Consider the following 25,956-nt stretch of genomic DNA (forward strand, 5'->3'; position numbering starts at 1 on the left):
TTAAGCAAGATGACAAGAACCACCAAGAGAATAGTTGGGAGGCTGGAGACCAGAAATTCCAGAGGCCAGCGAGTCTTAGCCGGGCACGTTCTGTTCAAGGCACCCCACTGGGGAAAAATGAGCTCCGCCCGCTTCTTAGTCTCCGGATCCTTCTGTTCAAGGTCCACGATCCAGCTTGGGTTGCATCCCACCCTTTTGTGAGGAGAGGACCAGGTACCCAGTTCCACTTTGACCACCTGTGTCCAGGGGAGGAGGTGAGGAAGAACCAAAGGAAGGGGGGCTCTGGCGGAAGAGGGGCTTACTGAAGGGTCAAAGGAGAAAGTGGATGTTCGCGGCACGTGCAGATGCCGTCTGTCCTGACGTGTGGACAGAGAGGAGACGTTTGTCGGTCAGTGGATGGCCCCTGGCACTGCCTCAGTGCTTTCCTTCGGGGAAACGGAAAGGATGCCCCTTAGCGGGGAGCACTGTGCTCCGTTGGCATGACTTGCCGCGTCCTTCTCCGGATGTGATGTGTGACAGTGACGGTGAGCAGAGTCTCAACAGGAGATTGGGCTACCACGATTTATGCTATTGTTCGTTCACAAGACCAGTACGCATGTTATAAACGTGTATATGTGTGTGTGCGTGGATGTTTATGTATACAGAACCTGACTTCTTTATTCGGTCCTTCAAGAAATACTTACTGAGTGCCACTGTGTCGGAGGCACGTGGACGCATCCCAGTGCCTAGAGCAGACATGATGCCTGCCGTCACGGAGCATGTAGTCCAGTCAGACCGACGGGGGTTGTGTCCGCAAAGGAGAGCCCAGGGCTGGGCTCCTGGGACTGCCCCAGAGGCGGGGACCACACTGCCCTTCTGAATATCACCATTCCGCTCGCCAAGTAGCTTTTACCAACTCTAGCAACCGTTTATAAAATAGTAGTGCAAATGTTCTTAGGTCGCTTGAAAAATCACTGGTGCTGTGTATGTTTTATTTTTTTTATTTTTTTATTGTTATGTTAATCACCATATATTACATCATTAGTTTTTGATGTAGTGTTCCATGATTCATTGTTTGTGCATAACACCCAGTGCTCCACGCAGAATGTGCCCTCTTTAATACCCATCACCAGGATAACCCATCCCCCTACCCTCCTCCCCTCTAGAACCCTCAGTTTGTTTTTCAGAGTCCATCGTCTCTCATGGTTCATCTCCCCCTCCGACTTACTCCCCTTCATTCTTCCCCTCCTGCTATCTTCTTCTTTTTCTTTTTTCTTAACATATGTTGCATTATTTGTTTCAGAAGTACAGATCTGTGATTCAACAGTCTTGCACAATTCACAGCGCTCACCATAGCACATACCCTCCCCAGTGTCTATCACCCAGCCCCCCCATCCCTCCCACCCCTGTTTTATTTTTTAGATGCCATACATAGGTTTATTTTTGTGGCAATTCTTAGGAAGAACATTTTAAAATGGGATCTCCGTCCCATACAGAATCTACATAATCATTCATTGCTGCTCACTGCTGGCCAGTGAGTTAACACCTTTAGAACAAGTGGCCTCATCCGTGCTCTGCAAAGGGTAGTTCTGCGTGGCTATGTGGTGCAGTGGTTGCAAGCACGGACTCTGGAGTCAGCTGGGTGCTCCTCGCTTCTCTGCGCCTCAGCTTCCCCATCTGCAAAGTAGGCATGACCAAGACGATGCCACCTGCCTCACCCGTGGCACCTTTCCCGTGGGGGCTGAGTATTGGCACGGTGCCTGGAACGGTACCTGGCTCACAGGCAGCATCCTACGACGTCATGTGGAAAAGAGCCGCCTGTGTGACTCTTCCCTTTCTGCACGGACACGCCAGGATTCGCTTTAGCTGCAGGATGGTCTGAGCTGGCTTTGGTTTTCTATTAAAGCTTCTTTGATCTCTCAGTTCAACCATTTTAGCGAAGCGTGTGGCTTCTGCTTCTAGGAAGGTCTTGAGTGGGTGCGTTTGCTGGTGCTCTTTGATAAGGAGTGTGGCACGTACATTCAGTCTGAGCATGGCAGCTTAATAACATCTCACAGTAACTTCTTAGATCAAAGATGATTTTCCTTAAGCTTGGGAGTGGAAACAATATCTTTTGCTCAGAAATAAATAAGCTCAGAGGGAGGAAATGAGAATTTTCTTTGCTGCTTGCAATGCTTTTACTTTTTAAAATTTCATAACATGTGCTTTCATTACATAAAAAATGTACCCTTCTTTTTTTTCTTTATCTTGTATTTTGTTCCACTTGGCTTCACTGGGAGATTTGAAAATGAACTGATGCAGAAGGTAAATCCAGAAAAGTTTAATGCAGTTTGTACTTCCAACCTGCAGCTGAATTTTAGTTAACACGCTAGGTATTTCAGCAGACTTTTAAAATTTTCCTCGATGAATTACTTTTCTCTAAACAGTTAATTATGAGAGCAGAAGCATGCTAACAAAATTAAAAATGAGGGATCTCTAGAAATGATCATAAAAAATGTGAATTTGAGAATTACAGTGGAAAGCCCAAAGAAGGCTTTCATTAGGCTGTTTGCTTTTTCATGATAGGGGTTATAATGTAATTCAATTGTTTAAGATCATTTCAACAGAAAGAATCAGGAATTCGAGAAACAAAGGCAAGGGCCAGCTGGAAACCACGCACACCACGCACTTAGCAAATATTATGGAGCTGAGAACTGTGTGCAAGACACTGGGCCTGGCCTTGGAGGGAAAGGGGCACTCATATGGGGGCGAGGTGGGCAAGCAGCAGGCAAGGCAGGCCTGCGTTTGGTAGCAGGTGGAAGGAAAGTGGGGGAGGAGATGTCATTTCTTGTTTAGATGACCGGGCAAAATCTCCCCCGGAGGTGACCTCGGCCTGTGCCCTGGGGATGAATAGGTTTTAGGGACGGAGGGGGGCGTTCCTGGTGGCGAGAATGGCAACAATCAGAGAGGGAGGGAAACAGCTACAGACAGGATACTGTGGGGAAATAAACAGATAAGCAGGTAGTTATTCTATAATCCACGTTGGCTTTTTATGAACTAGTTGGTAAAATCCCTGAGCAGATAGCAGAGGGGCGGTGAAGTGTGGTTTTAAGAACTCGGTCTCCTGGCCCAGCACGTTCTAGCTGCGTGATCCTGGTTAAACTGCAGGAGCTCCCTGACCCTCACTGTCCTCTTGTGTAAAGCAGGGCAATCATACCAGGATCACTGGCAAGAAGTAAGCTGATGCATATAGAAAACTTAACGTAGGTTAGGTCCAGAGTCCGTGGCAAGTACATTCTGACTCTTAATAGCAGTAAACAACAAATCGTCCAGAAGTATGAGTTTTTCCTTTAAAGATCTTTCAAGAGTAGGAGTGTGTTGCAGCCTCCACGGGCCCATCTCTAACCCTGGTATTGCTTCTAGCTGGCCCAGCTCCACCAAAGGAGAAGGGGCAGGTTAAGGAGGCCTCAGAACAGGGTTCTTGTAGAGTCTCCTGCCTGCAGGTTGACAAGTCGACCCGGAGCAAAGTACAGCGGGCTACAAAAGCCGCATGCAAGCAATCGCCCCCTGCTGGCGGCTGAAGAAACCTCATCCTTCCAGGCCTGCCCCGGGGTATACTGGAAACTGTCCTCATCGCTGCAAGTGATGCTCCAACTTCACTTCTGACTTCTGGTGCGGGAATTGCCCGCGACTTCCAACAGATCTGAGCTTCCAGAGCTTAGCTGTTGGTGCTTTGCAAAAGATGACTTGTGAGGCCTATCTGGCTGTCCACTTGGAAGACACCAACCTGTGTGCTATCCACACCAAGTGTGTAATAATGTTGCCTGAAGACACACAGCACGCCCCATGCGTGGAGAACGTACTCAGGAATCCTCTATGATGGGAAACAGTTCATTCTCAAAAAACAAAAAACAAAAAACAAAACGGGCACCCGGGTGGCTCAGTCGGTTAAGTGTCTGCCTTCGACTCAGGTCATGATCTCGGGGTCCTGGGATCGAGCCCCATGTCGGGCTCCCTGCTCAGAGCTCGTGTGCATGCTCTCTCTCTCCCCTCTCAAATGAATTAAAAAAAAAAATCTTAAAAACAAAAACCAGAAAAACCCCACAAAAGGTTCTCTTCTTGTTATTGGTAGTCCTGAACATAAGATTTTTTTCCCCATGGGATCGGAAGGTACCTGAGTATGTGACTGAATGGAAACAGAGGGGGCAGAAATCAGATCTTGGCAGCATTTCCGCTTTGATTTGTGTGCAAATTTTTATTTTTATTTTTTTAAGATTTTATTTATTTATTTGACAGAGAGAGAACACAAGCAGGGGGAGCAGCAGAGGGAGAAGCAGACTCCCCGCTGAGCAGGGAGCCAGATACAGGACTTGATCCCAGGACCCTGGAATCATGACCTGAGCCAAAGGCAGACGCTTCACCAACTGAGCTGCCCAGGCGCCCCGTGTGCAAATTTTTAACATAAAAGTGGAGACGTAAAGCATTTGTGCAGGTCAAAATGCTTCAGCAAGAAACTTCAGCAACTGAATTTTTTCTTAAAGATTTATTTATTTATTTGAAAGAGAGAGAGAGAGAGCACATGAGAGGGGGGAGGGTCAGAGGGAGAAGCAGGCTCCCCACTGAGCAGGGAGCCCGATGCGGGACTCGATCCCGGGACTCCAGGATCATGACCTGAGCCGAAGGCAGTCGCTTAACCAGCTGAGCCACCCAGGCGCCCCAGCAACTGAATTTTATAACAATTATACACAAACATGCTAAGTGTCTCTGGATCGTGCAAGCATCTGGATTTTCTTAGAGCAAGCAGATCATTTATGGACGGCACCTAAATGGTGTCCGCCGCGTCTATATCCTGCACGGGATCGCACCCACACAGTCTCTTCTCCCTGCATGTCCTGCACACATCTGTCCTCAGTGCTGTTCCTGTAACTTTCCTCTTAAAATACATTAAACTCTAAAAACATTTTTTCTGGGGAGAGTTTCAGTGTTCCTTATGCATCCAGATTTGCTGTGTTAGCTTCTTGGGATGCATCTCAGTCAATGCCAGTGGTTTGAAGGATCTGGGGTCCAACACACATGTGGCATTCCTTGCCAAAAGAAACTGAAATGAAGTTTCTGGAAGGCACATTTTTTCCAGTTGGCATGATAAAGTATAGGGATATTGTCATAGTCATTAAACCGACTTGTTCTGTAATTCCTAATACCTACCGCTAACGTGTGAATGAGAATAGAAACTGAATCTGTGTTCGCAGCTCACTCATCGGGAGAACAGGACGAGGTGGCAGACACTGTATTAGTAAAATGTGTTTAAGCCCTCCTCTCTCTGTATCTTTGAGAAGTGCCCAGAATTTGGTGTCCCATGGGCATCAACTTCAGAACAGTGTGTACTCATTGCTGACAGCACCGGCGCAGAGATGGCCCAGGCAAACCCAGTGCGCACTTGGGCGAGTCAGAGGTGTGAGTGCACGCTGCGGCTCCATCCGGGTGGGAGGCCTGTGACAGTGGGACAGCGTCCCCTCACGTCCTCCAGGGCCTCTGAGAGCAAGCCACATGCACAGGCCGGTGCTCCAGTCCGGCTTCCGAGGGTCGAGAATGTGTGCGTCCCTGTGCGAACACACTGTGACAGCCGCCGGGCCCTGGGGCGTCTTGCTCATCACCGCTCGGTCCTGGCTGTGGAGACGTGTGGCAGCGTCTCTGGGGCAGCGTGCATGTGAGTGACGCCTACAGGTCTTCTTGTTCCAGGGCCGAGATCTGAGCTGTCACGTGCATTCTTTCCGGAAGGGTATTTAACGTTTCCTTCTGTGCCCCTAAGCAGTTACCACGTCCTGGGCAGTCACGGGCGCTGCCGCTCCCCACCATCCCAAGGCCCCGTGACGACTCTCACTATGCAGCCAAGGAACTGAGGCCCAGAGTCGTCCCCCAACACAGGCACAGCCGGGAGCTGGCAAGTGGCCGGGGGATCTGAGCCCCACTCGGTCCGTACCGCCTCTCCTTCTGGTCCTTACACACCTACGAATGGGTCTGCTTAAAACTGAGGCCTCTCTGCAAGCAGTAAAATTCACTGCTGTTGCAGAGCAGGTGGACACACAGCCTTCAACCGCTGCGTTACTTCCATGTGCCAATCGGCAAGGTGCAAAGGGACAGAACACGGGCCCTGTCCTGAAGGACACAGTGCCTCTGGGTGTGAAACAGGAGGAAGAGCCAGGCTCAAGGACACTAGGCTGTGACTAACTACAAAGTTTTACCTGGCTTTTTTTTTGAGATATAATTCCTATGCCATCAAAATCACCATGTTAAAGTATGTAATCCACTGTTTTTTACTATATTCACAGAGCTTTGCAACCATCACCCTAATTCAGGTACATTCTCATCACCCCCAAAGAACCCCCAGACTTGTTAGCAGCCACTCCACCACTGTCTGCACCCCCTCAGTCCCTGGCAATCACCTACCTACTTCCTTTCTCCTCGGATTTGCTCATTCTGGGTGTTGCATGGAAATGGACTCACCTAGTACGTGGCCTTTAGTGCCCGGCCTCGTGCACGGGATGTCATGTCCTCTGGGGTCCTCCACGGTGTGGGAGGTGCCGGTGCTTCATTCCTTCCTGTGACTGAGTTATATTCCCTTGTGTGGATGGACCCGTGTGTTTGTCCACACATCAGCTTGATGGACGTGCCCTTGGCTTGAAAATTGTGTTTCTGGGAAGGCTTCCTGTCAAAATAAAATTTTAATTCTGTCAGGTCCTTTGTCTTACATCTGCTAAGGATTCCATTTCATGCTGCCTCAAAGGTTTCATGACAGAATCCACCACTGCAATGAATCACGCAGATCTTTCCTTCCGTTGGAGTGTCGTGGGGCCGGCAGACTGCCCGTGGCTGGGCCTGACTTCTGCTTCGAGACCCTGGCCCGCGGGGCTGCAGTAGGCTCTCGGGGGACGCGCCCATCAGCAGACAGGAGGACGTGTGCATTTCTCCGAGCTCCTCCCCAGTGCTCCTCTCTCCCTGCCCATATTATGTGGTAGTGGAATCAGGGTATTAGTTCCTGTTGGGTTTGACTTTTTCCTTCCTGAGTTGTTGAGTCTGCCTCTGTGGCCATGATATGCCGTTCTCCTGAGACTTAGGCTCACGAAAGGCTTTTCCTAAAATCTATCTTTGTCTCTTTTCAGGTCGACCCAGTGTTTACAAGGGAAGTAAAAGCCAAAGTAAAGGGGTAAGTGGAAGAAGCAAACAAGCATTTTGCAGGAGAGGAAGCCCAGTGGCCAATCCTTCACCCCCATTCCCATGCTTGCGCCGCACTCCCTGCACCCAGGTTCTGTTCCTGGCACTCACGGATGCCGCCTCGTGTAACCTCCCCACGATCCCGGGGGGTCCGGGCGCTCTTACCCCCCACTCGACGGGAAGGATGCTGTGCTAGTAGCGTGAGCAATGCCCTCGGGAGTGGAGATGCCCATCCTCCCTCGCTCAGGGAAATGCCGATGAAAACCGCTCTGAAGTTATAATTTCCACTGATCACATTGGCAGAAACTAAAAGACCTAAGGTATCAAGCGCTTGGTAGTACCGTGGGAAACGACGGTGCGTTTGCCGGCCCGCTGCAGACGCTCCAGAACACAGGCTGAAACACGTTGTGGCTAATTGCTCACGTAAGAAGCGACCAGATGTAGTTGGCCCAGGACCACATCCTCAGGGTGACAGGTGGCCCCAGGGCCCCTCCAGCACATTCCGAGTGTTCAGTGGGGACCCAGGAAAGGGCGGGGACCAGAAGGGTCATCTCCCGTTTAGGCCAGCCCCCTTTTAGTTGGTTTCCTCACGGTACCCCAGGACGGCCCCTCCATGTCACCGGCCACCGTCAGCACAGGGGGCTGCGAAGTACTGATTTCATCCCCCTAGATACGTGGGCGTCTTTATATTGCTCAGAGACCCAGAGCACTCGCAGGTAAAACCGGAGGCAGCTACGTGAGTGGCGGAGAGGGTGTTGGAGGACACGAATCAGTGTTGCTGGATAAAAAAAAAATAAGACAAAACCTGTATGATGTGTCCACTCCGGGCAGTGGGCACCTGGGTGCTTGTTGTATTCTCCATTTTAGCATTTCTGTTTATTTTATGTCCATTACTGTCCCTATTAGTATTTTTTTAAACAATCATTTTAGAAATGGTCACATCATTAGAAAAAGTGGCCAGCACCTTATGTTTGACGTCTGATACCTGGGGGGCATGATTCACGGCGGCGGAGGTTCATCAGGGGCGGGGCAGGGCAGAGACCCTCCTCCCCATACAGTGCCGTCCATAATGCCCACCTCTCCATCTGAAGAACTACTGTCCTCCCTCCAGCCCGCCCCCCCCCCACCGCCACAAGACTCCCAGTGGCCAAGAGCTGTCCCTGCTCCTATTTCAGGGCGGCTGGGGTGCGGCTGCTGGGAGAGATGCCCCAGGAGGACCTACACGCAGCGCTGAAGAACTGCTTCGCGGTGGTGAACAGCTCCGTGTCCGAGGGCATGTCTGCGGCGATTCTGGAGGTAATGACCCAGCCTGAGCCCCAGAGGGGGGGCCAGGAAGCCCCACGCCCCCCCTGTTCTCCTTTACAAGGCGGTGTCCTTGTCAATCGAGGTCTGCGGCTTTGCACCTCTCAGAGCCTTAGAAAGCAAAACAGCCTTTCTTTGGAACCTCAAAAGTAGTTTTTAAGTTCTGAGACTTAAAAAAAAAAAATCATTTCATTTCTCTTTACCGTTTGTCCTTGGCAGCTACAAAATAAAATGAAACTAGGTCACCTCTCTGACCCTCTAAATATCTTAGATGGGAGGGCGCTTCGGTTGTAAGAGGTGGGGCCAGGAAATGGGATGAAGGTGTGTGTGGGCAAGAAGCCTCCTTGATTTTCTTCTCCTCCTTTTCAGTGTGCTTTATAATCTCAGAATTCAGGGGACAACAGTGGTGGGGCTTGCGCATGTGGCGGGGGGGCGCACCATGGAGCCGGGGTGACAGGTGCACGGGGAGGGGGTGGGCAGGGGCACGAGGGGAGAGCTGATCCCCTCGTCTAGCATTCGGCTCCAGGAAGGACTTTTTCTTCTTTTGCTGTCACATCCTTGCGGGCTGGACTCCCGTTCAAGAGCAAGCTCGGCACAGGGTGGCCTCCGTTTGCTCCGTCCAGACCCGTGCTCAGTCCCGGAGTTCCCCCAGAACATCTGGTCACAAGTCACAGCACACGTGTGGTCACGAGCAGTCACGTACAGCTCCGAACACGTGCCGTGCGCACGACAGAGGTGCCTCATTGGGGACTAGCTCACGATACAACCTGCTCGAGAGAAGGAAGCGCCAGCCATTGGGCCTCTGGGCCTCTGAAGCGGGTTTCACGTGTTCTCACTGGGGGAGAAATGCCTGCTTAGAGCGAAGCCATCCTTCCGTCCTATTTGTAACACCCATTTCTTCCTTTGGACACTAACTGAATTTACTGCACTTGCTGGCAGAAGGTACAATTTAGTGTTTCACACAGCACAGTAAATCACGAAAGCAGCCAAAAAAAATAACCCTCCCTAAACTGAAGGACCAACTGTTGTCTCATGCCAAATATTTCCTGTGGCCTCCTTTAAAAAAAAGCAAAAAGTAAAACCCGAAGCAACACCGGGAGCCAGGGGTAGAAGCTGCACATCCACGCCTCGATGCCAGAGCACGCAGTGTGGACCATGACCCGCTCGTCTTCAGGCGGAGACCTCCGAGCCGGGCGGGTGGCGTCGTCCAGCCACGGGAGCTGCGCCCTTCACCTTCACACACCCCCCCCCCCCCACAGCTTCAGAAAAGCATGTTCTTATCCCACCCATCCTTGAGCTGGTGCTGAACTGCTCCTTTGTATGTAAATACACATTTTCTTGCTCAAGTTCCCAAGAAAAAGTGAAGTAAAATTCAGGAATGATTTCATCACTGGCGCCCAGTGCATCGCACTGCGGATGAATTGCTGTCAAACCTCATTTCCTTCAAAGGCAAGGCAGCTGTTAGCGAATGTGACTGTCTTAAATGTTGATGTTGTGCTCCTTTTGCAAACTCCAAAATAACCTTTGGGTTGAAGGTTTTGAATGAAGCTGATTTCAGGGGAGTGGTCTGGGTGCATTTCATTAGAATCCATTCAGATAACCCAAGTGGTTAATCACAGAACGAACGCATATCACTTTTGAAGGAAGGAATCTTTCGACCTCCCAGAATTAGCTTTGTTTTCTTATGGAAGCATATAAAAATCTCATTTGCTAAAATACATCTCTAACTGAGAAATTCCAAAAATCAAGCTCGAGCTAAAAGTGTGGGCAGTAGAGTGAATATTCCTACAGCAAATCTGTGGTTTCCAGTTTGGGCTGATTATGGAGTTGCATCGAATGAAGTTGAAATAATACAGAAAAGTATGTTCTTACCTCAGTCCTTCCCACCCAGAACGCGCGTGCGCGCGCGCGCACACACACACGCACGCACACACACGCGCGCGCGTGCACACACACACACGCGCGCGTGCACACACACACACACTCTGCCCTCCTGGTCAGTTTCTGCTGCCTAGGGGGAAGGAAGGCTGTATTCTAAAGCCAAGAGTAACAAGATAATGCTCCAGCTCTTAGCTTCCAGGCCCAGACCCTCGTGATTGAAGCCTCCCTGAAGGGCTCTCCAAGCACAGATGTGACTCTGTGCCCTTTTGGCTGTGGCAGTTTCAAAGTATGTCAGGTGTGTGGCCCGGCTGTGCCCTTCCCACTTTACAGAGTGAAGGGCCTTTTGAGGCATCACAATGAGAAGGATGTCACAGGCATTTAGTGCGGGGCGAGGGGGAGAGGCCTGCAGGGAGGTGAAGTATTTTTCAAGGCGCAAGACTGTCTCTTGCATCCTAGAGTTGCTCCACAAATGCCCTGGGCCGCCGCGCTGAGAAGCTTTCTAACCCCGGCAATGTAAGATCCGAATGCAGCGCATGTGTGTCAGGAGGACGCTCAGACCCACCTCGTCCCCACCTGACAGGCAGCGGTCCCTGTACCGGACATGTGCCAGTCAAGGCTGTGAAAACCCAAGCAAACCTCTCCGCAAGAAAATCCGGAATTCCAGAAATCAGAATTCCCTCCGTAAATACAGGTGACAGTGCCCACCCTTCACAGCCCGTGCTTTCACGGCTTTGGCGGAGGGAGCCCCGGCAGCCGCATCTGGAGGAGATATGCACGTGGAGGGGAGGCAGGGTCTCTGGAATCATCTGGCAGCTCTGCAGAAAATGGGGCACGAGCTACAAAGCTTCCGTTCAAGGTGGAATCAGAGGTTTCCATCCACTGATGACAGGTGGAGGAGCTCCCACGGGGAGAAGTCGGATGCGGGCGGACTGAACCTGGCACAGACACCGTTCACTGTCGGAACCCCGGACCCAGGTCCGGACTGCCGTCCACCCCCCGTGCACTGCACGAGCCCTGTCTGTGTTCACCAGTGGAAAGCGTGTGCAGGGTACACGCGCCCATCTCCCTACGCCGTCAAGCACAAGACGCCGCCGCCGGGCCGGGTGTTGTCTGGACCCACTTTTCGCCCTTGTCCGGCCCTGGGACCCTGCCTTTCTTCCAGGCAGCTTGTTTTTAAGGAGGTAACGTCACGCTTTGAGAAAACGACGTAAGAATCAATCATCAGATTCCTGAGTGCCGTGTCTTGGCCGTATGAAAACAGCCTTCCCACCTGCTTCTCCCTTCTGAAGACATTTCCTTTCCTAGCAACAGTTTAGTTTTGAAGAGAGGACTTCAGAGTCGGTTGTCTGTGAATACAGGACATCAGGTCCCTTTAAGCAGCTTTCGCTCCACCCCCAGGCCTCGGGGGGAAGGGGAGCCTGGAAACAGTCATCACATTAACATTCCTGTACATTCTTTCCTTCCACCAGGGTGTGCTGGGTGCATGAGGTGAACTGGCTCTGGGCTGGGCTCTGGAGACACAACAGTGAGCAGGACACAGAAAAGTCCTGGATCCTAGGGAATTTACGCCCATTTGGAGCAGAAAGAACAAACTGGAAAACCGGAATTGAGGCCATCCATAAATAAATATAAGCAGCTCCGGGCAGGAAACGAAGGGGGGCGCCATGCGACAGGGTGGGAGGCGAGGCCATGGTCAGCCGTCAGGGAGGGAATGCTGGTCAGTGGTGAGTGTGAGCCGAGTGTCCAGGTCCTAACTCCCAGGACCTCTTCTGGACACGGGGTCTCTACAGAGGCAGTCGCATTAAGAAGAGTCATTAGGGTGGACCCCGAGCCACTGTGCGGGGTGTCCTGGAAAGAAGAGGGATTTGGACGGACCCAGGAAGAAGACAGCATCTCCGGGCCAAGGAGGGAGCCCTGGGCCAGATCCTTCCCCACACCCTCAGAAGCAACGGCCCCAGAGCCTCGCTCTTGGACTCCCGGCCTCCGGAACCGTGGCGGCACCTTCCCTGGTTTCAACCGCCCTGTCTGCGGTGCCATGTTTCCCGAGCACACTCGTGCAATGGGAGTGTGGCCTTGAACTCGGCCCTGAACGAGGAGAAAAGCCTTCCCGATCCGCGGGAAGAGAACCTGCTGGAGGGAACAGCAGGAGTATTACTAGTGGAGGGACCAGAACCAGATACATTCCCGGTCCGTGGCTGGTGCTCCGCCTGACTGTAAGCCGCCCTCCTCCCAGGGGCGATGGCGTGGCTTTCGCAGAAAACATTCCCAACCCGCCGCAGCAGCCATCCCGCAGGAGACACTCGCCACGTGAGGACATGTGTCACGCGACCTCACTTGCCCCTGATGAAGGCAATCTCTAGTAAGTGCTATTTCCATACAGCCAAGACAAGGCATTAAAGAAAGAAAAAGCCAGAAAATTTATCACCGGACCGAAAACAAAGACATTTTCGAGATGAAGAAAAACTCATTAATTTATGTTCTATGACATCACCACACTTACATATAACATTTTATTTGATTTAGTACTGTAGCAATAAAATGTTAGCAATGAAGTATTCACTTACTGGGCAACTAAATTTATTGAAAAACAATCTGTGGGCATGTCTTTTATAAATTGCGATTTGGGGCTTTTGTCCCTGACTATAGGACACACTCTGAATAAATTCAGAGGTCTTTTGCACTTTTTTAAAATGCTTCTTTAATACAACAATTTTATTGAGATGTAATTCACATAACAAGCATACATCTGTTCACTCACTTAAAGCATTAGTTCAGTCAAAGTGTGCAGTTCAGGAGTTTTTAGTATATTCCCATGTTGTGAGCCCTCAGCATTATCAATTTTAGGAAATTTTCATCACCCCAGAAAGAAATCCTGGACACATCCTCAGTCACTCGCTGTTTCTCCCCAATGTGCCCCCCACGCCAAGCCCAGCCTGAGGCAACCACCAGTCTACTCTCTGTCGTTCCAGATCTGCCTCCTCCCATTTCCTATAAAGGGAGTCTGATGACATGGGGACTTTTGGGACCTGCTTCTGTCACCGACATAATGCTTTCATGCTGCAGGACGTGTCTGGACCGCATTCCTTTGTATTTGTGAAATATGCCATTGTACAGACACACTGCCTTCCGTGTCTGCTCACGGGTTCGTGGACATCTGGGCTGGGTCCACTTCTTGGCTATGATGAATACTGCTGTGAACATTGGTGTACACGTGCTTGCTTGGCCACGTGGTTCCGTTTCTTTCGGGTCTGTATCCAGAGGTGGAGTTGCTGGGTCCCATGGGAACTCTATGTTTAACCCTCTGAGGAGGAGCCACACTGTTTTCAAAGTGGCACCATCTCATAGCCCACCAGCAGGTTTGGACTCAGAGTTCGAACCCCTGTTGTTCAAGGGTCAGCTGTGTGTAAAGGAACCAGGATTCAGACCCAAGCAGGAGAGCTTCAGTGCATGCACTTTAAGGAAATTATCATTTTGACTTAAAAGTTTAAAACCCAGAGAAATAAAAAAACAGTACAATGAGTAGCTGAAGACCCTTCACCTGTGCTCACCTCTGTGCTCCATCTCCCCCACCTCCTCTGAGACAGACAGACAGACAGACACACGTACACATGCATTCATATGATACCTCAAATTTAAGTCCCTGTCTCTGTTCCACATTTATAGCCCCTTTTTCCTCAGCCATACCCTGGTTCCCAAAAATGTGGTCAGAGAACATACTTTTTATGATTTCAGTCTTTTTGAATATACTGTCCTATTTATTTGGATTTAGCACATGATGCGTCCTGGAGAAAGAACTGTGTGTACTTGGGAAGAATGGGTCTTCTGTAGCCACTGGAGGGTGTACTGTAAATATCAGGTTAAGTGGGTTAGTGCTGTTCAGGGCTTCCGTCTCCCTGATGGTTGTCTGTCCAGTTGTTCTATCAGTTATTGAGAGTGGGGTTTCGAGAGGTCTTATTATTATGATTAAATTGCCTGTTTCTCCTTTCAGTTCTGTCAGTTTTTGCTTCAGGTGCTGTGGGGCTCTGTCCTTAGGTGTGTGCACACTTACAATTTTTATGTTTTCCTGATGTATTGATCCTTTTCTCACTATGAGATGCCCCTCTTTGTCTCCAGGAACAGTTCTTGGCCTCAAGGCCATTTTGTCTGGTGTTAGAACCACCAGGGCAGCTCTGTGGTTACTGTTCACAGGTACATTTTCTCATCCTTTTACTTTCAAACTTTTGTGTCTTTGAATCCAAAGTGTATCTCTTGTAGGCAGTGAATACAGTTGAGTTTTGCTGTTTTTACCCAGTCTGACAATCTCTGCCTTTTGATGTGCTGTTTAATCCATTCACGTTTAATGTAGTAACTGCAGTGGTTGGTTTCCATGATTTTTTTATGTGCTGCTGGATTCTGTTTGCTACTCTTTTCTTTAGGTTTTTATGGAGAGATTTAGACATGAGGATGGCCTATGGCTTCCTTTCCCATGCCCTCTGTCTCATCCTTTGGTATTATTGTTGAACTTGTTTCGTAACAATTATTTGGAATGTTTCTTTCCTTTTCTGTTACTTGGAACAGTTCCTGTAGCACTAGGATGATGCAGTCTGATGATTTTGCAGAATTCCCTTGTGACACCATCTGAGATGATCCTTTTGTTGTAGATGGTTTCCTGGATAACTTTTGTTTCTCTTCTAGAAATTCATCTGTTTAAGCTCTTCTACTTCTACCAGGGTTAAATGGGTGAGAAGCATTCTTCCTGGTAACTACCCATTTCAGCTAGGTTTGCCAATTTATTTGCAAAGACTTCTGTAAATATTCTCCTATGACTGTAAAATTCTTCTGAGTTTCAGTGGTCTGTTCCCCCTCGGTCTGTCTGGTTTTGCTTTCTCCTTTCTTGTGATCAGGGTTGCTGGTAACTTCTTTATTTCACTGATTTTTTTTCGGAGAAAATCCATTTGAATACATCAGTTGCTTTGCTTTTGCTTTCTACTTCATTAATTGCTGCTTTTATTATTGCTTTCCTTCTACTTCCTTTGGTTTGATACACTGTTTCCTTTTTATGGCCTTTTGTGTCAAGCAAGGCTCCCCTACTGTGCAGTACCACCTCACTACCCCCCTCAACCAACTGCTCCCCTCACCGGAGACTCCTGCTTCCTGCCATTTCCAGGTTGATAACAAACATTTGTCCAACAAGTGGACGATGAATGGACAATTCTCTGTGGTGTGCAGCCTTCCATGTAGGATGGGTGCTCAGTGAGCACTGATTGAGTTGATATACAAGTAAGTCTACGCAACAGGAGGGCTGAGAATAAGATCTTCTTTGCCTGAAACAGGGATTTAAACTCTGTTATCTCTCAGGATTGGCTGGCTGGTCCTGTGATTCTGTGGTCATCGGTTTCATAAATCCACATTTGTCTACCTCTACATCTGTAGACAGCTCCTCTTGATCTCTGTGTCTGCCACAGATTCTTCACAAATACACTGGTGCTTATCCAAAATCAGAGAATAAATGTACCCTTTGAGTATGAAAATGCTGTGGGGGCCGCCTGGAGCAGAAGCACCCTGACATGTCGATCACCCTCTTTCTGAGCTCTGCCCTGACATAAGATGGTGGGTGACAAGGCAGTCTTAAAGGTCTCACCCATGCGGAGGAAGCGGCAGTTAGTTGACAAATGTCTAAAAGTGAGATCACAGTGTGTTGCGCTAGTTTAATGAGCCAGCAACCCACGCTGTGTGACAAGTGGAGAGACAAGCCATATGACTCCTAGCATCACTCACCATAATTATGTTATGACCTCGTAACTGATGTAGCTGATGTGCTAGTCAGCTTACGCCACAAACCACATAATGGTATTTGTGCAAAATGACATCTGAATTTTTCATGTGCCGCGGAGAGGATAGTTTAGTCCCTCATTTCCAAAAGATGCAACCAAGACCCAGGGAGACATCCAGGACCACATCAGTGCGCTGGCTACCTCAGTGGTTCCTGGGCTGCCCAGGGGAATCATGGGAGCAACTCTCATGAATGCCTGATTGTGGGGCAGAGCAGGGTGGGGTGGGAGCCCGGTCAGGGTTCCTCATCACTCCAAGTGATAGTGCTGCACTCTGAGGGTGACACCCACCGTGTGGGCCCAGAGCAAAGAGAGTAAGACCAAGATCTTCATTCAAGACCAAGGCCTCTTGATCCTGGCCCCATGCTGTCTTCCAGGATGCCCGACTGCACCTGCAGTGTGTCAGAACCGGGGCCCACCCGACTCCCACCCAGGAGTCTGAAAGCCCTTGTGACTCTGGTGCTGGGATGTGGCCATTTCAGGTTACTTTTCCCCTGTGCTGCGAGGTGCCTCCTTCCCAGGTGTGATGACCACCGAAGATCATCCCATGATCCAGACCATGGAATGACAATGGAATATCTGACTTGGAGACCTTCCATGCTCTTGAAACACCAACAGGAGACCCTGACAGAGAGAGACCCGTCATCGCTGCGCTGGAGAAGCAGCTGGGCGGCTGGCGAAGAGCGGGACGGCGGGGACTCTGATCCATACGTCAAACCAGCTCTCCCACTTTCCCCGATGGTGGGAACAGAATAGACTCCGCGGCGTGCCGACAGCAAGGGTGTTGCCAGCCCTGCATTCTCTAGGGCCTAGATCTTAAACTCAAAGTAGACTGGAATGATGTAGGGGACGAAGAAAGAGAAAACCAGACAAGCCGACCGAGACAACAGCTGGCGGTTACGGTGGCTACAGTGGACAACACTGACTCGGAATTCATTCAGTATAGGTGCCTCTAGGGCATCGGCTCCACTATATTTACTGAGCAGCTACTGTGTGTCGGTGCTTGGGTGTCGCTGGAGCACCCCCCAGAGGAAGGCCTCTGTGTCACAGAGCTTCTGGCTGCGGCTGCAGGTGGGTACCTTTACATTTCTGAAAATGGAATGTCACTCCTTCGTGACCGAATGTTTATTACATGAAGGGAGATGCCACAGGCAGAATCAGAGTGCCTAAAACATACTTCCATAGAGTAACAGCCAGATTATTGGTCTGCTGTTGGCGCCAGCCAGTCCTGCCCGTGGACACCAAGTTGCAAAGGGATGTCCCTCTTATGTGCTGAAGGGCACCTGCCGTAGGACGGGTGAGTGGTCCCAGGTCCAAGTAGCCCCAGGAGGCTCAATGTAGGAGGCCAAAATAGAGCCTTCCAGGTCAGGCTCCCCAAAACCACAAGAGAACCAGAGAGATGCTGCCTTGCCGGGGACGTGAGGCCGACTCTGCCCGCTGGGCTCTTGGGCCTCTTTTGAGGTCTTGATGCCAGTTTGTGCTGGGCTGTGGATGCCGTGTGCTGATCCAGACCGTGGGGAACAGAAAGCCTGCTTAGTGAATAATCGGGGTGATAAATCATGCTCCTTCTTACTCTGGTCTGCGTGCCAGAGAGACATGCCCAATCCTCCTGCACTGTTCACATGGCTTGTGCTGGGGGAAAATGACTCATTGGGGGAGTAATGAGGATAATTAAGGATGTGTTCTGCAAACTGTCACTGCACAAGTGTCAAGTGCACATTTGGAGAGAGGGGGTTTCTTCATGACATTGCGGTAATCATGTCAAAGTTTTGCGGGATAGAGCTCTCCAGAACCGGCAACAGTAAGTAATTACAATGCAGTATGTACTTTGAAAGTGGAATGTTTCGATCGGGTGAGGTTCCGGAGGTCCGGAGGGCATAGATGTTACTCTCCCCCACCCGGGCTCATCTGGCCAGAGAAGCTCTTGACCACCACTGCCCACCTGTCTTCTCTCTCCCGTCCCCAGGCGATGGATCTGGAAGTCCCCGTGCTGGCAAGGAACATCCCCGGGAACGCGGCAGTGGTGAAGCATGAGGTCACAGGGCTGTTGTTTTCAGACCCACAGGTAAGGAGGGGTTTGTCTGGAACGGTTTCCATCGGCGTTTCCCTCACCAGTCCGGGGTTCCCATCTTTTGGCCAGTGCCCAGTGCCCCCTCCCAGTGGCGGGAGCCCTGTGTGCAGCGTGTCAGCTGTGGCCACAGGGGCAGCTGTGTGATTTGGAAAAACCTAGAACAGAGACCCAAACCCAAGACCTGCTCCTATTCCTGACTCTGCCTCCGACGAGCGGCATGGCCTTGAGCATGTCAGGTCACCTCTGAGATGCTTGGGTTTCTGATCTCCAAGCAGGGGCTCTTCAGATACAATCTTAGACTTCTAGGACACCTACTGGTTTTCAGAAGATTGCCATATATCTGATCATTGTAATACCTCAAAACAATGTACAGAATAAGCCAGTACTTGTGCGTATGCGTGCACATCCACATGCGTTTCAAAATAATATATGGGATGGTGCAGCAGAGGGTGGGCAAGGCCAGGGCACACGCATGTGTGGGGACCTCCAGGAAGTGTGTGAAGCGGTCTGGAGTCTGCCCGTTGTGTCTGCCTGCAGTTGGCCCTTGGGGAAGGCGGGCAGGGCGTGTGGCTCTGAGCTCATCATCCCTGCTGCCTCCTGGAGGGGTGATGGGGGCAGACGAAGGGACACACAGGGCTGTGTGTTCACGGCACATGGCCGGGGCTCCGGACCTGTTGTCACCACGGGAGAGACACGGCCGCAGCTGCCACCTACCATCTGGTGGCAGGAAATAAGTCTCTTAGGCCTGAGTTTTGTCCTTTGAGTCTTTAAAAATTAGGTGCTGTCTACCAGCATCTTTATTAAGCATATGTTTATATTCAAGAGTATAGGGATTTATACTTAAAAATTATAGTCGAGTCAAATAATTGAAAATTCAGTTTTCAGATTCCTGCAGCGGATGCTTCATCCGAGACAGCTTTCCCTTTCCCTTTCTCTTGCTCTGGCCATGCTCACCTCTTTTCCCTGCGGCCTGGGGCGCTGGCTCCCGTGCGACTGTCCAGCCAAAGGCATCCTGGCCGCTAACCCTTCCCTTTCGGCAGCAACGCCTGTGAGCCAGAGAGGATCAGGACCAGAAGAGCAGACGGGAGTTATTGTCGCTTCTCCAAACAAAGGCTTATTGCTTTTTGCCGCCTTCTGTAAGCCTGGAAATCAACGCCCACCAGGCTTTTAGGTCAGACAGTGTTGCCTCCACCCTGGCAGAGAGATTTTATTTTCATCTCCCCAAACACAGCGTCTGTTGATTTTGTAGCTCAACTCCAGAGGCTCTGACTTTGTCAGTGAGTCTGAACACGGGGACAGAAGCATGCTGGCTGTCTTACAGAGTGTCCGGGAAGGGATTCCTCCTGACACTTGCCGATGAGTGTCCCCCCGACCCCGACAGGGTCGCGTCACCCCTGCTCCCAGACACGGCGCCGCGCCACACAAAGTCAGGGACTTATTTTGATTCTAAAACATGAACGCTGGTGTCACAAAGGATGTTTAAAAAAAAAGAGAACATTTTAGATTTCACATGGGGGGGAGGCTGCGTTTTTTAACACACTGAAAAGTGCACTAAGACGCGGCTGTCACAGGCAGCTTTGTTTTGTCTTTACGTTCACGACCGGACTCGACCGAGCGCAGGGTGGGAAGCCTGCCTCCAAAACAAAATGCATTTTAAATAAGCCAGCCACGTGGTTAGAGGCACCGCGAACGAGGGGCTCAGGGGCACGAACCGCTGGCTGGCTGCCAGAGTGTGGAAGGTTGATTTCAAATCTGTATTCCGATACGGATCCGGAGCAGCATTTCACTTGCTAAAGGGGGACTCGCGGGCCAGAGAGCCAGCCTACCCAGGGTGATGCATGCGTGTAAGCTGTGAATGCGCTGCCGTCTGAGGCGGATCTGGAGTCGGCAGCTCAGTGTGAGCTCTCCGTCCCTGACGGAGATGACAGAGAAACCGGATAGGAAGAGGGAAGGTCGCCAGTCGCTCACGCCTGCCAGGACCCCCCCCCCACCTTACCCTTCGAAACAGCAAACAAACCTCACACAGGCTTTGCCTGAAGGACCTCAGTGGTTGTCAAAGGGCATCCCTTATCCTCTTATTTTGTGAACCTTTGTATAAAACTAAACCAACAGCGGGGGCAGAGTCCTGACCTTCCCTCTGAGAGTGTAGCCCGTACTCTGTGGTGGTCCGTGCCTGGGCCCTCGCTCCCTGTCCCCTTCCCGGTGCCTGTGGCGCCCCGCGGCCCCATCTTCACACCCCATGACAACCTCTGCATCATAGGCACGGTCGGGGGACAGGCTGCTGCCCACGCACGGTGTCCTGAGAGCCCACGCCTTCTGGCCGTCAGGTTCAGGTTCGTGGCCAAGCTAGCTCTGTGTGCAGGCCCTGTCTCCCAGGGCTCCTGGCGGCTCCGAGTCTGGCCATAGAAGGTGAAAGATCAAGGCTAATCCGGTTAATGCCTTGGTCAGCCCCGACAGTAGCAGGGAGGTCTTGAGGGAAGAGGCGTGTGGTAAGTCAGTATGGCTGTGGGAGGTGTGGGGGGAGAACAGAGAAGAAGTGGGTTTGAGAAAGGCTCCCGTGAGGCCAGGCGGCTCGTGCTCTCGTGTCTGGGGCCCACGGGGGAGACCACGTGCCCCGGGTGAGCGAAGGGCCCGCAAAGGGCCCACTGCCGGCTGCCCTGGGCCCACAGGCCCAAGTCACAGCCCTTGCTGTGTTTGAAGAGAGGCTGGAATTCCCAAATTATACTTGGATTGTGCCCATTTGTAAATTTTGTAAATGTTGATAATTCAGTCGGCTGTTAGTTTAGATGCTCTGTGGGCCTATCCCACCGTCCAACCATCCAGGGGAAGATCTGCTGGGCAGCTAGCAGTTAGACATCTGCTCTGGATGAGGCCTGTCCCCTCTCTGAGCGCGAGGGATGGGGCTGTCACACGGCAGCGACATTCCCAGCAAGGTCGTGTCCGAGGCGGCGTAGTCCTAGCTGGGGACCACGTCTTGCCCTCCTGACGCAAGAGGAGGCTAGGGGTCCTCAGGTATCTCGGGAGTGAGGGTCTCACCAGCCAGAAAGAGGAGTCTGGGCTTCGTGTGCCAGGACAAGCATAGTGGGTTCTGTCTCTGCAAGACGAGGCAGGGGAACTGGGCCCCTCATGCACCAGATGAGTTAGAGAACTTTCCCTGAGTCCCTGCTATGCACTGAGTGAGGTCCTGGAGGTAGAAGCTGGGAGGAAAAGGGTCCAAGCCACACGTGGGGTTTGGGGGCCAGGCAGGGTGGCTCTGGGATAGGGCCGCACAGCTTCTTCCCGAGCACCACGGGCACCACCCCCGTCGGATGTCGTAGGGATCGGCTCCTGGGACTCTCACAGGTTCTGCCCAGCGAGGATGGGGCCGGCCCCGACGGACGAGGTGCCCCACAGGGAAGGGCCCTTGTGGCAGCAGAGCCCCACGCAGGAAGCTGGGGCGTGATGGCGAGCGTGCGGGGAGCAGGAGGGGGCGCAGTGTGCCACGTGCCGGGCCTGCAGGGAATGAGGGGGACGAACAGGAACCATGAGGTGCACGGGACGCGGGAGTGTGGTGGGCATGGTGCTGATGCAGCCCCCACGGTCTCTGTCTCCTGGAGTTAGGTTGTGATGGCCACACATTTTTTTTATAGAAAAATCGACAACATAAAAATTAAATGAAGAAGTATCACAGTTGAGCATTTGGAGACAACCTCCTATTTCTGCAGGACACATGCAGGTGGGATGCATTCCCTTTCCCATTTGGACGGGGCTCTCTGTAGCCTCTTGGTTGTCACGGGTGGTGAATCCATCCGCTCTCTGCTCCAGTTTCTCTGTCTGAGAATGGGCTCATGGGACAGCCCAGAGTCCCAGTCCCTTTCTGCAATACCAAAATCCAAAAAGCGCTTGAAAAGCAATTTGATTTTTTGGGAGTTTGGTGCCAAAACTCACTTGGCAGCAAACTCGTATCTGAGCTGATGTGAAGTTATTTGTGGCTTCGTTTATCCTGCTTCGCCTGACTAGTCGTATGTTTTGATCTGGAAATTGTGGCATGTTTCATATAGGGCACCTCTTAGAGCCACCGCGGGGCACACGGTGAAGACAGAGGGCACAAACCCCATCATCAAATCCCCCCATGCTGATTTCCGGACAGCAGGCACGTGATGGAGGCTGCTGATGGTGATGATGTGTGGCCGGTCCGACCCCACTGTCCTCCCTCGGCAGAGAGGAGAGTGGGAGGCTTTCTCCTTGACCCAGTCGGGAGCATAAGAGGATTAACGTTCCCACCATGTGGGCCAGAGCCGTGCACTGTCCTGTCTCCACCTCATCCACCTAAGGGCCGTGCCCCCAGAGCACGGGAGGCCGACGAGGGAGAGGCTGGGAGCTAACCCAGGCACAGGCGTTTGCAAATCCCCGTTGGCCAATTATTTACACCCGTTTCTCTTCCACCTCCTTCTTTGCAGGAGTTTGTTCAATTAGCAAAGAGACTGGTTCATGATCCTGCGTTGGAAAAAGAAATTGTGGCCAATGGAAGGGAGTATGTGAGAAGGTGTCACTCGTGGCAGGCGGAAAGAGACACCTATCAGAACCTCGTCCAGAACCTCGAGGGAAGCATCAGGGAGTAAGGGCACTCGCCTGGTGTTGTCACGCGCCCGCCCGGGGCCACCGCGGACGCACGGACCTGGGTGAATACCAGAGACAGAGTTCTGGGCCAGTGGGGCCAGTCCGGTTCACATCACGCCAGTTTCAGTGGAATCACTGATAAACAACAGTTATAAGGCAGAACCTCGTCCAAAACCTGTCAGGACTTCCAGAGAACATCCCGGACGTGTCTACCAGATCAGCTCCTGAGCGCAAGAGCTTCTGGGGGCTCCTGGGGGCCGGGCAGGGGGAGGCGGGGAGAGAGGGGTATTAGCCGCTATGGGACTTAGAGGCAAGCCGCACAGCAGACACGTCCCACCTGCCTTCTGATGACCTGTAACTCATTGTTCAAAACCAGCAACTAAAGTCCAACGTGTCCACGGAAGGGAGTCCACAGAATAAAGTGTGTCACCGTCAGCCCACGGACACAGCCGCTATATGTTCATGTTCATGTTGTGACCAGCATCCAAGAGAAACCACCCCCCCGACCCCAGTCCCAGCCCTGAACACACAGGTACTGACGCTCGAGCATCTCCTGAAGGGCGGTTTATGCACAATCACCAAGTTAATGCCAAAGTGTAGACGTGAAACTGTGCTTTCCCACAAGCATTGTACACGGCTCCAGTTTCACACTCAGTTAACTCTGTGTTTCAACATTTTGTGTATCGGTTTCAGTTTGCTGAGGTCCATGTTTGAATGATCCAGGAGTAAGTCTCCAGAGAGTACCGAGGCACCATGACCTCCGAATACAGGGGGGAAATGCACAGAATGGGGTGCCGTGTTTTGCGGCAAAGAGGCGCCGCTTCCTCTTGGCTTCTGGGCCTGCGTCTTGGGTTAGCTCCGCCCTTGCCCCTTCCCCACCTTCCCCGGGGTGCTGTGCCACAGGGCCTGCTGGATGGGCAGCTTCCTGGGATCTCCAGCTTTACCGAGCAGACTGTGCGGGCTCAGCGGGCAGCCGGTGCTTGGGAGCTGAACCTGCCTGCCTGTCATTGATCTGTGGCTCTCAACGGTGTCCGGAGAGTTGCTCTTTATGCATTTTTCCTATGAAGACACAGTGTCTTCTTCCTCCCACTGCCTGTGTCTCCCCACGGCCCACCCTCACTTCCCTTCTGACCCAGTGTCCTCTTGGAAAGTCAGGGGGCCCGTGTGGGAATGACACACAGAAGGCCTCCCTACACAAATCCTGGTGCCCGGGCCTCATTCCTGACCAGTCACATCAGCTCTCGGGGCTGGAGGCACCCAGGCCTGAGCTCTCCAGCGACCCAACACTGCCACCAAGACCGACAGGACAGCTACTGCCTTAAAGGGTCCCTCTGAATAGGGACTGGAATTTGACAGAAAACGAACATCTGAGAAGAGGCTAGATGATGACTTTGTATTGAAAAGTGAATCCAGAATGAAGAAGGTAGGTTAAATTCACCTGATGTTTAACACGCTTGATTTATGCCGGCAGAACTGAAACTCTAAGTGCAGGGCCAAGAAATAGTTCCCACCAACAAGTAAGTAACAAGCAAGACAATGCCCAGGACTTGGTCAGTGCTCCCCAGAGCTTCTCCTTCCTCTGGTCTGCAACATCTGTCCCGTGGTCCTTGGAGGCTGTCTCACCCTTGCCAGCTACCTGGTTCTAAGCCGCCAGGGACCCAGCCTGTGGTTCAGGTCACTCCCCAGCACCTGTCCATCCACATCAGGAAACCCCTCACTTCCCACAAGATGTGCAATTTTACTTCTCAGTTGATTTCCAGAGGTGGTAGCATTTAAACTCTTTGACCATGAAATAGTAAGAGGGACCAACTCTACGCAGGTATAGACAACAAGAGGATGTCACTGAGGATTACACCTGGTTGTACTTGATCAGAAATTCAAGGTAACAGTGGTATAAGCAGGAGAGAAACGTGTGTTTTCTCTCCCAAGTCCAGGGATTAACCACACGTGTGGTGTTCCCGGGGGGGGGGGCAGGAACTCGGACCCTCCATCCTCTTGTTTTTCCCTCCCAGTACATGGCCACCTCTACCTCACGCAGCAGGGTGGCTGCCCACGTGCTGCCATCACACCTGATTTCCAAGTTGCAGGAGGGTGGAAGGAAGGCAGGAACAGAGACTTACCTATCTCCTTTCTTTCAGGACAATTCCCACCTCAACTCACACACTGTGTCCCACACCCAGTTGCAAGGGACACGTGGAAATGCAGGCTTCACTCCTAGCAGCCATGCACCCAGTTAAAAACCGGGGCGGAGGGGGTCCATTATCAAAAGAGACGAGCAGGTTGCACATCAAGAGACAGTCTGCAGGTGTCGTGGCCATTAAGATATGCTGTCAGTAGGCTCTGTAGCCCCAGGCATCCTACTTATTACTAACCACTGGGTACCTTTTAATGCCAAGAGAAATGTTTTCCACAAGGTTTTAATTTACTTTTAAGGCCATCCAGACACGGCTCCCCTTCCCTGCCCAAGATCTCATTTCTATACAAGCTCTCAGCCAGTGCAGTGTATCCATTAGTACTTCTCACCCGGCAGCATCTGAATTAAAGACTGAGTCAAAGATCACATGGGTTTTCACCTGAATCTCCTACTAAAATGTTCATTCCCACTGGGGGAACCCCCGACAGACCCTGGAAGACACAACAAAGCGAGGAAGCGTACTGACGATGTATATGTGATCTCGGCCACTCTGAAAGTTCTCATGGTCGCCCCGGATGTGTAAACAGGTCATTGTTCACGTTGCAAGGTCTTGGGAAACTGAACTCTTTTGGGGAGGGATCCATGAGTCAGAGTTTGGTGAGGAACAAAGGAAGAATTTACATTCATCAGAAGATACAGCGAAGTTCCTTCTTGCCTCCTGTTTGGCCTCTACAAATAGTGTTTCAAACAAAAACCCCTTGTGGTCAGTTATCGGTGGGAACTCCCCGCGTGCGGCCTGCTTGAGCGTGATACACCGAGTCACGCGCACAGGCAGGTGTGAGCACCGCCGCGTGAGGTTAGGGAAAGCCAGCCTCTGCAGGTCTGGTGATCAGATGGTCCTGGTTTTAGATGGCGAACTGAATCCCTAAGCAGGACGTGGGGACACCCTCCCTGTTTCCCGGTGGGGGTGGTTTTCTTCTGTCTTCCTA

The 25,956-nt window shown here is 51.5% G+C and overlaps 1 protein-coding gene across 6 annotated transcripts in view; it reads left to right on the forward strand.

Moving 5' to 3' along the window:
• GLT1D1 (glycosyltransferase 1 domain containing 1) overlaps positions 1-23,277 on the forward strand; it is a 90,726-nt gene extending 67,449 nt beyond the window's left edge. For 4 of the 6 annotated variants that reach the window (XM_073888848.1, XM_025858619.2, XM_073888852.1 and 1 more), the window contains 4 exons: positions 7,119-7,162; positions 8,346-8,466; positions 18,130-18,228; positions 22,674-23,277. In XM_073888848.1, coding sequence (XP_073744949.1) covers positions 7,119-7,162; positions 8,346-8,466; positions 18,130-18,228; positions 22,674-22,835 — 426 coding nt within the window. In that variant the 3' untranslated portion in view covers positions 22,836-23,277. Of the gene's footprint in view, positions 1-7,118; positions 7,163-8,345; positions 8,467-11,822; positions 14,509-16,684; positions 17,235-18,129; positions 18,229-22,673 lie in introns of those variants that run through there. The other 2 variants (XR_012376978.1, XM_073888851.1) reach the window with 2 other exon arrangements.
• Positions 23,278-25,956: the final 2,679 nt, after the last annotated feature.

The sequence above is a fragment of the Callorhinus ursinus genome, unplaced genomic scaffold (genome assembly GCF_003265705.2).
Source record: "Callorhinus ursinus isolate GAN/ISIS: 27379988/994484 unplaced genomic scaffold, GSC_fseal_2.0 scaffold97, whole genome shotgun sequence".
NCBI lineage: Eukaryota > Metazoa > Chordata > Mammalia > Carnivora > Otariidae > Callorhinus > Callorhinus ursinus.